The 16,994-nt window shown below is 44.5% G+C and overlaps 1 protein-coding gene across 5 annotated transcripts in view; it reads right to left on the bottom strand.

Moving 5' to 3' along the window:
- GRAMD4 (GRAM domain containing 4) overlaps positions 1 to 16,942 on the bottom strand; it is an 80,801-nt gene extending 63,859 nt beyond the window's left edge. For 3 of the 5 annotated variants that reach the window (XM_082055329.1, XM_082055330.1, XM_082055331.1), the window contains exon 1: positions 16,656 to 16,942. In XM_082055329.1, coding sequence (XP_081911455.1) covers positions 16,656 to 16,684 — 29 coding nt within the window. In that variant the 5' untranslated portion in view covers positions 16,685 to 16,942. Of the gene's footprint in view, positions 1 to 15,674; positions 15,763 to 15,980; positions 16,106 to 16,655 lie in introns of those variants that run through there. The other 2 variants (XM_082055333.1, XM_082055334.1) reach the window with 2 other exon arrangements.
- Positions 16,943 to 16,994: the final 52 nt, after the last annotated feature.

Genomic DNA, 16,994 nt, shown 5'->3' with positions numbered 1-16,994 from the left:
TCCCACGACAGAGCTTCAATCTCCTCTGAAGGACACGGGAAGAGCTTGTCACAGCTCGGCATTGACAAAAAGCTTTTTCTGCGTCTTCACTGTGAATTTTGTCTACTGGTGAGGGCAGCTGAGGGCGAAGGTGGGAAGATGAACATCACCAGCTCAGCAAGAGCCTCTCTATACAAGAAGGCTTAGGCAGCTCAGGTCTAGCTGGGCTTCAACCAAATCAGAAGCACTGAGCAAGCGCTGCCATAAGCAAGCACCACAGCCTGTAAAAACATACAGACATGGGGGTGATGGATCAGGGGAGAAGGATGTGACATGACTAAAACAGGGTGAGATTAGGCCATCACTGAGTATATCTCCTCTTCTACTGTTCAAATGGAAGTGTAAGAAGCCTAGTTTGACACAGCATTCAGAACAAAAGTTAGCCTTTTACAATCTGCTTTAAAATAAACATCTGAAGTCAGAAGTACACATACTGGCATGGAACATCTTATTCAGACTAATAAGTTTCTTATGGACGGTGCTCGCTGTTTAGAAAGTGTGAGCTCTCCCAGCACTGCCAAAGAATTTTAATTCTATCCTCTCAAGTAAAAAAAGTGCAAGTTACTGAGACCAATGCAGTTATACCTGTTATATGCTGTTCATCGTCCATAGATACAGATATAGATATATCAGAGGATGGGGATTCTGCTAAAAAAAAAGAAAAGAGACACTGTGGAAATGAACCATAAACCAGGCTTAGAGAAAGACAGCTTGAGAACAGCCTTCCAAGGGCTATGCAGAATGGCTTGGACCTAGCAGGTATTTCTTTGAGAGGACCCTCAGCAGTGGGCAAGTACTTCCTCAGCTGGCAGCTCACCCAGCAATCTTCAGAAACAGAACAAAGGTATATAACATAGTCTAGTCTTGAAGAATGACTATGTATTCTTTATTTATTATATTTAAAAAAATATTTCACCTTGCTATTCACTTAAGAGAACTAAGAGGTACACATCTGAGTAGGACACAGCCCACAGCCAACGACTGTAGCCTGATTAATCTCTGCTGAGCTCCACGCAGTGCACGTACCTCCATGGAGCAGAGCTGAGAGCATGAAACCCACTGCTAAAGAGAAGCCGCCCCAGCCCTTACAAACAACCATCCGCATAACACATGTAGCCAACTTGCACATGTGAGCAATGCTTCGCACATCACACGGTGCCAAGAAACCCATGCATTATGATTTCTCTTACAGCAAGACTACAGAGAAGGAATTACTAAAGCTATGGGACAAAAGACCACAAAACTACAACCGCTGTGTTACATGTGCAGTGATAAAATGAACTCCTCTACCTTTTTGTTCACAAAACAACCACAGAGCCACGTTCATACTCCCCTAATCATTCAGCTATTGGGGCACCTCACTGAGAACAAGGCTAAGGGCCAGAGTACAGCAAGATGGTCTATTTTAAGGGGCTTCCATCAATTTAGGGAGACACTTCAGCAGAAGCCAGCATTAACATCTTTGTCAGTGAGTAACAAGATTTCATCAAACCAGCTAGATGCAAGTTTTCAGCAGAAGACTCCTAGGAGGCGGTGATTTTATGTACAACATTTCACAACTTGCTCCTGCAAGCTTTAACTATTCTACCGCTGATCTGAGAATTCATGAAGCCTCTGAATTATTTATGTTGCAAAAACAAAGCACACCAAAACCCAAGTGTTTCAGATGTGCTGCCTACAGAAACCAATGACAGGCACAGCCAAGGGAAGGAATTGAGTATTTTTCCAAACACCAGTAGCTCTCCAACCGCCACACGGTCATAAAAATTATTTTAATGACTTAGGAGTTTTTTAACTTTTCCCCTCATGGGGAAAAGTAGTAGTACATGAAGAACTACAAAGACACAGCTAGCACGTGACAATTACAACCACCACTATAATTAAGAACCTTTAATTTCCTTCCTATATACTAGCCTTGAGCTTACAAAGAATGTGTATAATCCACAAATCCCACACATTTCCATGCGAGAAGCAGTGCCGCTGTTCATTCTGTGCATTCTCCCTTCCTCCCAAAAAAAGCCCTGAAAATGCTCCCGAAGTTGGTGCTATGGGCACAGAACGCACAGGGCAGGAAAAACAATCAAAACACCAGGGAGATTATGTCAGTTTGCAATGTTGAAATTCCTCATCATGTCAACTTCTAAATGAAGGGGCATGAAGTATTGTATAAAAACTTGCATAAATAATATGTAAAAGAACACTGTGTGAAAGACAGTTATGCTGCACAACACACAAAGAAGAGATTTATCCAAGTAACCTAAATGAAGGAGTAGCAGAAACAGCAAGTTTCAAACAAGGTCTGGCTTCAGGCATCAGCTTCATTTCTGGCACAGTCTACACTACACAGTCACTTGTAAAAGCCTTGTAAACTATTCCTTGAAATCTTATCACAAGAGTAAAAACTCAAGGTCACGCTCCCACCAGCCTGACAGAAATGTGAACAGCAGCTCTGCAGGAAAGCAGCGTGCTGGAAAAGAGCCTCCTCCATCCCACCCACACAGCCCAAAGGAGGAGAAGGATGTTTTTCTCCACGTAGCAGAGTTTGGAAATAGTAGAGGAAGTTGCATGACATGGGAAAGCACCAAACTCCTCCTCTAGGTATAGAATCGTAGAATCATTTTGGTTGGAAGAGACCCTTAGGATCATCGAGTCCAACCATAACCTAACTCTAGCACTAAACCATGTCCCTAAGAACCTCATCTACACATCTTTTAAACACCTCCAGGGATGGTGACTCAACCACTTCCCTGGTCAGCCTGTTCCAATGCCTGACGACCCTTTCCGTGTAGAAATGTTTCCTGATATCCAATGTGAACCTCCCCTGGTTCAACTTGTGGCTATTTCCTCTCAGAGACCTCTCCTCCATTTCTTCAGAGCACAACTCTTTATGTAAGTCCACCTGCACAGTCGGCACATTTGCTATAAAAAGTACTGAATCACTTCACCCAAAAGACAGGTTTGACATCTGAACTGCAATTACTTGTTTAAATAATTTAGCTATTTAACTGACTTCTCTTAACACAGTGAACTGGCAGGCTTGAGGCTGAAAGGCCCTTCTGTTCAAGGTAATCTCCCCTAGAGGAGCAAACCTCCATTCCCTCACATTTCAAAATGCATCATTCCCTCAGCAGGCAGAATATCTGCTCTTTGTCCTCATGCTTACAACAGCAACCCTGAATTAAAACAACAAACCCAAGCTGGGATAACCACACCAGGCAGCGGAGTATCCAACCCTACGAGAAACTGGAGGGGCCATAAGGAATATCATCACAATCCAGCAAATTAACACTTTTGTTTAGTAAACTGCTTGGGTGTTCTGCCATAACTGCAAATCTTGCATTTCACATGTTGATTTGAACATGTTTTGAACAGCATAAATAAGTGGAAATCTTTGCTATTAAACCTGATTCTTCCAAGAAGCACATGTAATCTGGGCATCTCCTCCACGCTCTTTCCCAATAACCCCTGTACACAGTAACAACTACTGTTAAAAAAGCCAATTTTGTTGATACTGCTAACTACTCTAAGCTGAGGATGGAATATGGACACCAGTCCAGCCCAGGAAAGGGCTCAGCAGTTGTGACGGTCAAATAGGCAACTGGTGGAGAAGTATCAGGGTGAGGCTGAGCAGACATGTGCCCCCACCCCCCAGCAGTTACAGATGGGGGACGACAGCGGGGGCCTGTGCCAGAATAACCTCAGAAACAATGACAGAGCCCACGAGTCAGACACGCGCAGAGAAAACAAAACAAAACAAAACACACATTATTCCAGTTAAGTTTCCTGCCTTTCCTCTCAAGTTTTCTTAGTTCACAAGACCAATTTCGTTTTGCAAACAAAACCAAAATATCTCATCAGTCAGGACACTGAACACTGCTGCAAACGACCTCGGGCCGGCAATCACAACCCGCACACCTGCAGACACACGCGGCAGCTCAGCTCCCCCCGGGGCACACACGGCTGCGTGTGTGACCCACGGAGCAATGGGGAGGAGAAATGGGGATGTGCAGCCATATTCTATGAGCAATTTTGAGGGCTCCTTAAAGTATGCATAGAGTTGAGAAAAAGCAAACAAAAAATTGCATCATTTCAAGAAAGCATAGAAATGACACATTACAGAAATCTGTAACAAAGGTACAAAGCCTCATCCTAACAAGTAAACCAGACAGCTTAGGCTATTATCATAAACTAGCCCAGTTCTTACTAACTGGGCCGTATTTGTAGGAAATTAGCATTTTAATGGTGCTTGTTCTATCCTATTGCCTCATAACTGCAGGTGGCAAAAGAAAATATATAGACAGGAGTTAACAGCTACATTTTTGAAGCTGCTTGAAACAAGTGGAACAAGATATCTTAGAGCAAGCCTTTAAATAAACCAGGGCACATCTACATACTCAGCTGCCCTCCTCTGCCGAGGGGGCCCTGCTGCTGGCAGCACCACCGAAGTGTAGTTATGTGCTAAATGGCATTTCTCCAAAACAAAACCAGCTCCTCTCTTCATAAAGCCATATTAGTAAGGTTTCCACTGTGTTTCAACATTAGCTGTACTGGGGGCAAGGAAGAGGTAGAAAAAACATCTCTGCCAGTTTGGTTTTCTGATTGCGAACATGGGGTAACCCATGAATCCAACGGTGTTTGCATTTAGTGGATCCGCTCTTTGGTTTATCAAGCATGCCTGTACAAGCACTCTGATCTAACATACCTTTTGCATGGTCTATTTCAAAACAAAGTATCTTCCTGTCTCAAAATGTCACAAATACATCACAAAACCTGTCAGGCTGCTAAAATGATACAAACATAATGACAGTAAATAGCAACCTGGCACATCACTGAGCCTTCAGACCTGAAATAGATTTAAATTAACGCAAAGACAGCAGGACAGAGAGTTTAGCAATGAAGTGAAGAAACCAAGGGAGAAGAAACAAGATTATTTCAGTCATCATTTCAATCAGACCAAGCAACTTAAAAGCCAGCTACAGCATGGCATTTCTGTCTGCCTCTAAGACTGGGATGAGGGCCAGAATTACACTACTTGAGCTGACGGGTTTATTTATGCCACGATGACACTTCAGTTAGCAATGACAAAAGGTCCAAAGGTCAAAGTACTTTAAGAAAAAGAGACACATAAACACAGTGTATCTATCTGAGCAGTATGGTCAGGGTGTGGAAGGAAGGGGCAGGGAGTGTTATTCCTCACACGCACTCACCTTCCACACAAACCACCGTAAAACAATTTCAACGGTGACCATTTCAAAGCTTTCTAAGTTCACAAAGGAGATTTCTGGAGCGATCCCACCTTTCTTTGTCCAGCTACTCCTAAGAAAGGGTTTGTTTTTTCCAAGTCGAAGCCAGAGAGAAGCCAGTGGTGCCTCATGGCAAAGTCGAGAGGCCGTGTCACCAGCTGAAGCCCAGAGATCATCCACAGGTCTCAAAAAGACCTCCTGAAAACTCCCTAAAAGATCTGCAGGAAGGACTAGAAACGAAGGCAGAGAGCAGTATTTTTGACACTTTGTCCGTCTCTTAACCAGAAATAAGATTCTGTGACTCTGACTTCTTCCAGCTCTAGCTTACTCCCAGTTGGTGCACTAATAGTCACATATTTAAATCTTGGAATTTTATAAACTAAACTATGCATTTCACTTTTCAAGAAGGATCCTGAAGTTTAATTACCAATCAGGCTCAAATTCTTGTTTGAGAATATCGAGTCTTTTGTTTACACTACAAAATGTTTTAACAGATACAGTCTCTCAGTATCATGGAAACTCAGAATTCCCAGACTTCCTGCATTAGTGACAGAAGTATGCTGAGGATTTCAGGACATGATCAAACCACCAGCTAGCACTGAACTCCCACTAACCTCTGATTTGGTTATATGTTCGCCGTAGACATTAGAAAATAATATTAATTTAAAAAATAATTATGCTACATTATTCTTGAATATTTTAGGGATTCCAAGAGGCTCTCATCTCTGCTCAAAACCAAACTACAGAGCATCCCATTTACTGACGGAAAAAAAAACACACATACAAAACCAAGAAAAATTACATCTTTGGATTTCTTTGCTGTAAGCATCTGGGGCCTTCATCCAGCTACAGAATCTAGGCAGGCTGACTAAACTCGAGCAGGGACTTGGCTGGCTGTAAATGGGAGTCTGTTCTAAGCAAGACCTAAGTCATGGGAGATGAGATGACAAGAAACAGGGACAGGCTGTCTAGGGTGAAAAGACAAGCTCTAAACACATAATAAAAGAATAGTTCCTATCCTACTAACATTCTTGCCAAACCCTTATTTAATTGGATAGTACAAAATCTTCAGAAATTAACCAGCTGTTTTAATCAAGGACTGTTCCGGGTTTTTATTGCTGCCCCATAGCATACCAGAAGCATTAGGCCCCTGAGGGCTGTGTTGTAACAAGGAGAATAAAAAACACACCCTGCTACAACCTCTCCTTCAGAAGAAGCAGCCACACAACCCAAAAGACATTAAAGGAAGTTCTTCTTGACTAGAAGACGGTTTTCCAGTAAGTGGAAAGGTTTCTGGGTGCCCATGAACCAGAGCAAACATAAGATGGGAAAGCTGGGCCTGATTTGTGTATAACGAGCCCTAGGATCTTGGCCTAAGAGCTCATACGCGTACAAAAAACAGTATTTGGTTCGTAAGTTAAGGCTACAGAAGACGTCAGACCACTTTGTACTGGTGTTCCCACATGAGGCTGCATACAAGAGCACATAGGGGATGAAGAAGCTGTCCCGCTCCAGGAATGACAGGACTACCGAACCTCATGCGATTGAACAGCTTTATTTAAAGGTGCTTTCTTTAGCCGACTGGTCACTAGGTGAGCTTTCCTTTCCACCTTGCCAGGCAGAGAGCTTTGCTCTCCCCACACCCCAGTGACAATACTCGTATTACTAGTTATGACTGTATTTTTCCAAGAACCTTAAGAGCTGAATCTACTGGTTAATCTTTAATAAAAAAAAAGAGTTATTTCAAATTATTATCAACTTGTAAGAAAGAAAAAGTGCATGCCAGTAGTTAATCTACTTCAAGAGCTGGTGTCTGGCATTTCCTCCATGGTTCGGAAACACCAGCAATGAGTGTGTTTCCTAAACACAGTTTCTCATTTCAGATAAAGAGAACCTGTGGTCAGACAGTCATCTTCAGCACCCAACCCCTTCTTACTGTTTCCAGGAAGCATATATGTCTTTACCTACTTTTCTTCTGACATTTACAAGAATGTAGTATTAACTTCATAGCAATTAAATCACTGAATTAACAAAAGCTCCAGAAAATGCCACTCTATATATAAGCTACCAACACTTGGTTCAGTTTAAACTTTTGAAAAGGGAGGAGAAAGTTAAAAAAGCAAACCACCGCCTTTAAAGCAAACAGACACTCTTTTATGTGTTGGTCCATGTAGCGCTTCCAAAACTCATCTAACACAATTGTTCAATAGTTAAATACACACATGATATTTTTTTTTGTGCAGTGCAGTCTGCTGTACTTTCATATTAGCTCTCAGATATTATGATGAACTTTTAGCCAGCTGAGAACAAAGCCACCGTCATGGTAAGATAAACAGATGTACTTTGCTTCAGACAATAAGGAATACAAACTGCACAGAAAGATTTTTCCATGATTTAACAAAGACAATAAATTGTCACCAACAGTAGACTAATGAGTCACAGACAACAGCTTAATACGTAAAGCTTATCTCTAAAGAAAAAAAAAAATACATATGCAATTTCAAAGTATTAACAACAAAACAGAAAATGAGTTTTTAATAGATCCCATAGTCTCCAACCAGAATAGCTGTGTGCATCCAAATTAAATCCAAAGCGGATACTCCACACAGCCAGGCTTGCATTCCACCCAGAAAACCAGCCTGAGAATGCCACTCATTGTTTCTCATTCAAAAAGCATATGCTGTCCCTGCTCTGCTTTAACAGGGGACTGCCAAGGGCCAGAGAGTTTCCCCAGGCAAAGTCAAACTGCTGGGCAAAGCGAGCTCCACGTTCCTCCTGTAGAATAGTCCAAGAAATGGCATTTGTGCCTCGCTGGTTTTCAACGTGTGTTGTAGAGGCATAAGTGATCCAGCGTTAGAGGAAATCATTGCTGGCAGAGCCCTCAAACTGGGGAAAAGTTGCTCATGGAAGAAACAGGAAAGCAGAAGCAGCTCTAGAAAAAGTGTATTTGCTGTAAAAATGTTTCCTAACACAGTTTTCTGAGGAAGTCAGAACTATCCAACTTTGGCTGGTTATTCTCATAACTGAAAGTAAAAACGAGATCTGTTGAATCGTACATTGTACATCTGTTGAATGTACACTGATCAGTCCCATCAGCAACTCCACTGGGGAATGAAAGCAAAACTCTCCACAATAGACCCAAACCCTTTTGTAAGCATCAAAAGCTTTATATTCAGAACATTCCTCCAAAACAAAACAGGGCTAGCTCCAGATAATTTGGAAGAGGCCACAGTCCTCATTTCTGCAGTGTTTTGCAAACTCTTGACATTAGTTTTAATTACTACAGGTTTCCAGGAAGCCCTTAGAGCTGCAGAAAACCCTGGGAGCACAGCGCTCTGTGGCAGCTGACAGCTCTCCTAAAGGATCAGCGTGTCCCGCCAGACACTCCACGGCTTGCTGGGAAGGACATTCCACGTCACACAATCCCAGGTGAACCCAGACAGCTGCTGAGATCATACAGCATTCTACAAGAAACCAAGCCACACTGCATTTTCATACAAAAGGTGATCTCAGACACTCGGTGATATCTTTTGGGTTGCTTTGTAGATTAGCCTTTAAGAAGGGTGTGAAGATCTTAAAGCCCTGCAGAAGTGTCTAGAAGTGGTTTAATGCCTTGAAAAGTCAGACTACATGAAAAACAATAGTTATACATACTCCACTTATTCCTGCCTCTGATAACGTGATCCTTGCAAGCTGACGCAAGATTTAGTAGTCTACTGAGCTGGTTTTTACTATTATCTGATGATCACAGTCCCAAGTCACCCTAATATTAGTCACACAAGGATGCTTTGGATGTTTTGCTGCTGTCAGGTCCCACGCTTCACAGGTACCTTTGCCCCACACCAACAGGACGGCAGCTGCTGGGAACTGAACCTGGGCTACGCGGAGCACAAGGAGCAGCCAGGATCTTTGGTACGTGCAGGCAACTCCCTCCGCATCACTCTCTATCTCACAAGGGAAAAGGTGAGGAAGAGGGAGGATGAAGAAAGCCGCAAACCTGAAAGTGAGTTCAGAGATATTAATAGGATACCAAACTACAGATCATCTTGCGCCTTGATTTTGATTCAGGTAGCCAAAGCCATATTCACTGAGGGGTGCATTTAGTGCCTGGAATACCACATCGAAGGCACACTGCATTTCAGCTTTGGGTGTTGAACACACTGTTTTTTTCCTGTTGTGACATGGCATCTTGTTGCAATAGTTGTGCATCTTACAAAATGCTCAGAGACCAGGCTAATGGTCCCTTCACCCCCGGTGAAGTGGTTATGGATATTTTCAGACTGGTCTCTTCTCTGCTGCTCAGCTCTCTAAGGCTCGAATCGCGTATGCCACCCTCTCCAGCCAACCCAGAAAGCACAAACTCACTTTTTGGCAGCATGTTGTCCCTAGAACAAAATCTACTACTGATAGTGGTCCTACTACTACAGGAGTGTCTGGAGAAGCAGCCTGTGGCCAAAGCAGACAACTGCATAGCGTCCTAGACTCAGATCTGGAGTGAATTAGAGTAAATTACAGGGTTCACACATCCATGTCAGTCCTAACATAACTAGGAGGACCCTGAAGCTGTACAGCTAGGGTCATCAGCTGGCTCTACCAAAAGCAAGATGAAAACAAGATACCCTTGCCAGGCTCATAACACAGCATCATGGACTCATGGCCTTCAAACCACGTTTTAAGCGTTCCTTCTCTAGAGGCTTTGCATTTCCCCATCCCTGTGGCTGTGACACTGCTTAAATACTGCTGATGGTTATAAACCCACACACCTCTGTGTAGCCCAGGAATTACAACGCGCCGTTAACCTTGAAAAGTGCAGCACGTTATTTTAAAATGAAGTTACTGTGCACACCTGGGAACACATAGGTGAGATCTAGAGAGAGGGGAAGAAAAACACACAAACCATTTCCTGAACATAGAGCCTTGGGTAGCAAAATCTGCAGTGAGAGGCTGGAGGACTTTTTTCCTGAAGGTCACTAAAACTTTTAAGAAGTTCTCTTTTACATACACATTTCTATCCTGAAGCCACTTTCTAAACATTTAAGCTAATGATGAAATTCAAATTATGAAATAACCTCTGCTTTGAGCACCTAAAGATGCTTGTGTATCCTTCATTGCAAAACCTGGCACTAATTTTCAACCTCTGAGAATTGGTTGGTTTCCAATCCAGTGAATTTAAAGTGTTCTATATATGAGTAACCTGATACCTGAAATGAATATTGAAGGAACAAGTGGCTTTTACAACATGGTAGAAAAATGCCAAGCATTAATAATGCCAGATACTAATACAAAATGCCGACAGTTCTATCAAGAGCTCTGATAAGACAGTTTTAGCGGTTGGAAACTAATTGCACTCAGTCACTAATTGCATACATCAGGCCAGCATGGAGTGCACGGCTTTGTTCTCTTTAATTAAGATAAGTATAGACCTCTTAAGTTGTGCAGTTATTTTCAGGGGAGTACTATGGAAATTTAAAATGCATCTATTAACCATTGTATTTGGACACAGAGAAGGCAAGCTACTGCTAACTGCTTTTTTCATATAATTTTGCCGTATTTTTAAGAACCTTAAAAAATATCTTAACCAACTACAACACACCTACAGATGAGCCATCCCTGGAGACACTCAAGGCCAGGCTGGATGAGGCTCTGAGCAACCTGATCTGATTGAAAATGTCCCTGCTCATTGCAGGGCGGGGTGGACTAGATGAGCTTTGAAGGTCCTTTCCAAAGCAAACTATTCTATGATATACAGGAACGAACACTCAACAGTCAAAAAATCAGTGTCCCCTCCCACCAAGTTTGATGAGAATCACAAGGATGAAGTGATATTTTATGCTTTATGCCTTTTTCTTGTTTTCCTCTCTCCCTCCTGCCATGAGTAGTGTTACCAGCATTGCACTAACAGTTTTATTCTGCACCTGAAGTGTTGACCTAAAAATAAAAACCCTGTTTACAAATGCTATATTTAACATCAACTACAGTTACCCATATAAGCATACAAAACAGCTGTTGTAGAATACAGAAGCATCGAAACCATGCTCAGATTAGTATATATGAAAGATGCTCACCTTCAGGCACATCAGTGATGCAGAAAGTGCCCGGGGAGCAGGCAGGTCACCTCAATGGAGCACAAACCAGCACGGGATGGCTGCTGGAGAACCAAACCAGCCCCCAGCAAAGATGAGTCCTCACAAACATAAGCAAGCATTCACTCAAAACTGAAACCAGCTCTGTTTCAGACAGCAGTTCCTATGTATGCACCCCAAGAAAAACATGTACCCCAGTGACTAAGGATCTAATGATGACACTTATGGGGCATGTGTGGCCAGCCAACCTAGTCATAAATCCCTTAATCACAAGTCAAAAGAGTTGTCAGAGCCTGCAATGATGGCATCAGGGAAAGAGGGCTGAAGTGTCTGGGTTTTCTTTAACAAGAAACATCAGCTCTTATGGAAGAGCAAGAGTACTCAGAGAAGCTGTATCGGTAACTTTGAGCACCAAAGTGACCTCTAGGACCTGCATCCTAAAAAAATTAAAAAAAAAAAAAAAAAGCTCAAAATTTACTTTAGAAGTTTCTTATTTTTACAGCATACTGGGAAATGTGAGGTCACTGCTGGAGCACTGTGTCCAGTTCTGGGCTGCGCTGTACAAGAGACACATGGACAGACTGGAGAGAGTCCGACGAAGGGGTTGGAGCATCTGTCCTGTGAGGAAAGGCTGAGAGAGCTGGGACTATCCAGTCTGGAGACAAGGAGGCTCAGGGGGATCTCATGAATGTACATAAATCCCTGAACAGGAGGGTGCAGAGAAGCTGGAGCGAGGCTCTTCTCAGTGGTGCCCAGTGACAGGACCAGAGGCCACGGGCACAAACTGAAACACAGGAAGTTCGCTCTGAGCATCAAGAAACACGATTTCACTGTGAGGGTGACCGAGCACTGGCACAGGCTGCCCAGGGAGGCTGTGGGGTCTCCATCCTTGGAGATACTCAGAAGCCACACAGACATGGGCCTGGGCAACCAGCTGTAGGTGCTTGAGCAGGGGGTTGGACCGGATGACCTCCAGAGGTCCCTTCCAACATCAACTATTCTGTGAAATAAGAAAGACTAGATTGCTTCAGTCACTGATGAGATGCCTAGAACAAGTTTTACACTACGTTTGATGCCTTCTTGTTAAGATGTATATCTAGAATAGGCAATGTGGTCTTCACAGATCACCACAAAGAACTTGCTGAGTTAACTGGTGATTTGTACAAATGGAATTTCAGTTTCCGCTGAGATGCAGATGTAGCTTTTAAACTAAAAGAGACAATTTTAAGTATTCTGAAAGCATGTTTAGAAAATACTGCCAATGTTTTCTTTTCCCTCATTAGCACAGGCAAGTATTAAACACATATGGTGACCCAAGATGCAAATAGAAAGGATTTTTCAAACGCAACTGAACATGTTGGGAATCTTTATCTTCCACTATTTTCAGAAGCAAATAACTGCATCTTCAATCATTTAAGAATCTCTGAAGATCTCATCTCTTAAGTCACAGAATTGAATCTATTAATACTGCTACCAAAGTGTGCACCAGGAGAAAAGAATGTGTCTTAGAGAAGGGAAAGAACAAGCAAGAGTGCTCCTAACCACAAATACGGCATTTTTAGTTTGCATCTGATAACTGCTCTTTCGGTTTAGTCAAAGCAAGAAAATTTACTGTGCAAAAGAAAACTGTACTATTAAGGTGAAGAATAAACATCTAGACTTACTCTGTGTGAAGACTGCAAAGCCTGTTAATATTTATGAAGCCTGAAGTGGCTTCAAAGAATTCTTACTTCATTTTCCTATGTCATAACAAAAAGCAGCACTAACTCACTAAAATATAAGGTGAGTTCACCACTAACCTATAACTGTTTTAATAAATTCTGATCTTCTAGGAAGAGGCACAACTTCTTCGTTTTGTCCTCATCCCTCATATCAACAACAACGACCACAAGATGAAAAGAGAAAACCTGCATTTGTTAAAAAACTTGAAAGATCAAAACACTTAAAGCCTGGAAGCACCCAACATTATGACCTAAAAGCTACATTTGATGGCTATAATTTTGTGCACAGATTATTTTATGGATTTACCTGCCACCATGCAAGGCCAGGGCAGCGGCCAGAGAGAGAATCTTTTTTGGAAGCCCTGATCAAGCACTACTGTCAACAGCTTTTACTCCAATTAAACTCTGTGTCACAAAAATAACACATTAGAGGAAGTCACCTGTCCTCCCAGCATGGATGCTGCCATGCAGATATTATTTAGCTGAAAAAAATCCATGTAAGAAGGAAAAGTAAAGAGTGCTATAGGATAAACCTAGAAAATTGTGTACTTTATTTGGGCCTGACACAGTCAAGTTTGGACAAGAGAGCCTGCAACTCAGGATGGCAGATTTTTCTGCACGTAACACTGGAGTATTTTGGTAATAGCCAGGGCTTTGGTGACTTCAAAAAGACTATCACTGCTAAGCCTGATATATATTGGTGGGAGGAAGAGACCAGGAAAAGCCATTGAATAGCCACATAGCTTTAAGCCAAAAAATTCAGCAAGGTACATGTTGCCCTTGACTCAAGCATTCCTATATAGTATTTATTTTCCAGGCCTATAAGAAACAAAACATCAGGACATGTGATCTATTACACCTAAAATAAAAATATATTAATCATAAAACTGTTAATGGGACCATATACCACACAAAACACAGTTTCATATCTTCAAGAATCTTTATGGATTTGGTGGTGACCGAGTCAAAACACAAAGCATGATTTTTCAGCAGACAAAATGAGGTGAAATGAGGTCTTTTCTAATTTTCCAGTAGATCTGTCATGGCTTTGGAGGTTAAACAGTTAATGTTCCTCCTTAGCTCTGAAGTCTCTGTATTAAGGCATGAATACTCAAGTATCAGAATAATGCTGAAGACACAACATATATACATAGTATATGTATGTATCCACATCATATACATCCACAATGTTCCACATCCCAGAAGTATATTTGACCTTTAACAGCAGCACTAATCACTTCTCAGACACTGCAGAAGTTCCCTTACCAAAATAAAATATTGAAGTTATTTGGTTTGTTGGGTTTTTTTTCTCCACAGATGTAAAAAAATATTTAATCTCTTTGGCATCTAATATTGCCCCAGCCATTCACTCTTATAATGAACTTCAGCTCCTACAAGCTTTGAATACCAGACAGTGGGAGGAGGAGAAGGGGTAGGGCCAAGGCAGAGCTTCTGCACCAGCTACCTGCTGTACATCACTGGGAATTAGTTCCCAGTCAGGACAACAGCAGGGCTGTGTGTCAACCCCCTGATTTTGCCTCCTCAGTCGGGATGTCCCGTCTGCCAGCGCCTCCAAAACCAGGTCCCACCGAAGCACAGAGCCAGGACAGGCTTTTCCCAGCTGCTGCCCTTAATTCTTCCCTCCCCCATGGGCCACAGCGATGCTGGCAAGGCGGGATAGGAGGGAGGTCAAAGCCTGGGTGATGCCTTCAGCCAGAGCAGAAGCCATACCACACCAAGGAGAGGAACACGTACGTTCAAGCAGTACCAAACCCACCCCGTGCCTCCCAACAGCCACCCCCTGTGACCCAGGATGTGCTGAGCAGACCAGATCTCAGGAGTGCCACAGAAGAAAAAAAACAAACCCATCAGTCTGACACCTAAGCTCAGGTTAGTCGCACCTGCCACCAGCCAAAACCACCTCTGAGAGCTTACCTGCAGAGCTGGAAACATGACATGCTCCTCTTCAATTTGGTCTGGCACCTCAGCCCAAAGTCACCTTTATTATGGCACAGGGATGAGCCAAACATACTTGTGGCCACCATATGAAAAACAGTGAACATAACTCAGGCTTTCAGGGATTTTTGCACAGTTTGGTATCATAACACCATCAGTTAATTTTATATTTTAGCAGCTTCACAGCTAGTACTTTAAATATCAGCTTCAAAACACAGACTAGGACTAAAAAAAAGCCCTCCGTTTTGAATAACTAGTTAACTAGATATGGCATTAAAAATGTTTAAGACAGCTCACGCCTCTGAGGAACAAAACTACTTATTGCATCTTAAAAACTAAGGCAGGATACTGTCAGATAGTGCAGAGCACAGGCACCAGGGATCCCTACTTGATTAAATATTTCCCCTCCCCACCCGCCACTGGAAACGCAATCCCTGAGAACTTGTCCATCATTCATTCGACATTCACACAAGCTTAACAGTACCACATCTACTCAATCTAAAACTCCGCAGCTGTAGTAATGAAGCATGACACGAAAACATGACAAAAAGCTGTTATTGTCACCTGTTTGCCCCATACATGCGTTCAAGCCCAGCAACAACCCACAGGAGGCTCACGACAAATGTGCACACCTATCAGATATTTTCTGAAGGAGCCCGGTTTGACAGCTTGGACTGTAAACCAGCCATTTGCCCAGCACCACGGCCCTGCCACCCTCTGCCTCTTGACAGCAAGCTCTCCAGCAGCGCTTCTCTGCTCCTGCTCCTCCAACGCCGCCGTGCCTCGTTGCTCCACATCGAGATACATCCAGACACTGCGTGATTTGAGGGACGGGTAGATTGCTGGTTACTACGTAATATGACCGTGTGGCTGGCCCCTAGTTCAGCCAGGCTTAGCTAAAGCTCAAGAATCAAAATTCACAACACAGACAACGTTACCAGGTCTTATTTCCAAATCGGATGCCCCCCAGCTGGCGCCCGTCTGGAGGGGGCAGGAGAGGGTAACGGTGGGTGCGATGCAGCCCGCGTCTGCACACCAGTGGCCACAACACGGTCCCCAAGACACCAACGACTCGGGAGACCAGCGAGGACGAGCTGCGTTTGTACACAAAGATGTGACCTTTACCAGGTTCACCGCCACCCCACGTACGCGGTGTTTACTACAGCCTGTGACTCCTGGCCCCGCGTTTCACCTGGACGGTGGCGGTGATGCACCCCGTCCCCGCAGCCCTTCGTGCCGGAGGGGAGCGGGGAGGAGAGAAGAGGAGCTCACCCGCCCCGGGAGGAGCGGAGCGGGGCAGCCGGGCACCCCCAGCGCCCACGGGGACTGTTTCTCGTTTCCCGCAAACGCGTGAAGGCCCAGAAAGACTGAACCACCGGCCGGGCTCCCCCCGCAGCCCCCGGTCCGCTCCCCGCCGCCCCCTTCGCCCTCCGCCGGGGTTTCCCGTCCCTGGGGCGGGAGGGCGCGTCTGTCCCCCAGCCCGCGGGACCACCGAGTCCCCGTCGCCCCGGCCCGGAGGGGTCGGCGCCGGGCTGGGGATAGAAAGGTTTGGATAAAAAAAAAAAAAAAAAAGCTATTATTTCCCCAGAGAGGCGGCCCGGCGGGGCACTCACCCTGCTCGTAAATCGGAGCAAACTCTCATTCACGCTCCCCGCGGTGCCCAGGCCGCCGGAGCCAGGCGACGCCCCGAGAGCCGCCGGTCGCTGGGCTGCGGTGGGCCGGGCGCCGCCGGGGCCGGGCTGGCCCGCTCAGCCCCGGACAAAGCGCGGCGCCCCTGCCCGCTGCGGGCTCGGGCGGCAGCAGGTCCCCGTCCGCCTCCACCGAGGCCGTACCGAGCGCCCTGCGCAGCCGCCGCCGCCGCAGCTCCCGAGCCGCTCGCCGGGGCCGCGCCGAGCGCCCGCCCCGCCCCCGGCGGCCCCGCGGCGGGAGCCCGCAGAGGCGGGGGCGGGCGG

The sequence above is a fragment of the Streptopelia decaocto genome (assembly GCF_964273445.1).
Source record: "Streptopelia decaocto genome assembly, chromosome: 1".
Taxonomy (NCBI): Eukaryota; Metazoa; Chordata; class Aves; order Columbiformes; family Columbidae; genus Streptopelia; species Streptopelia decaocto.
Note: the sequence above shows the minus strand (reverse complement) of the source record. Positions and strands in the feature narration are given on the sequence as shown.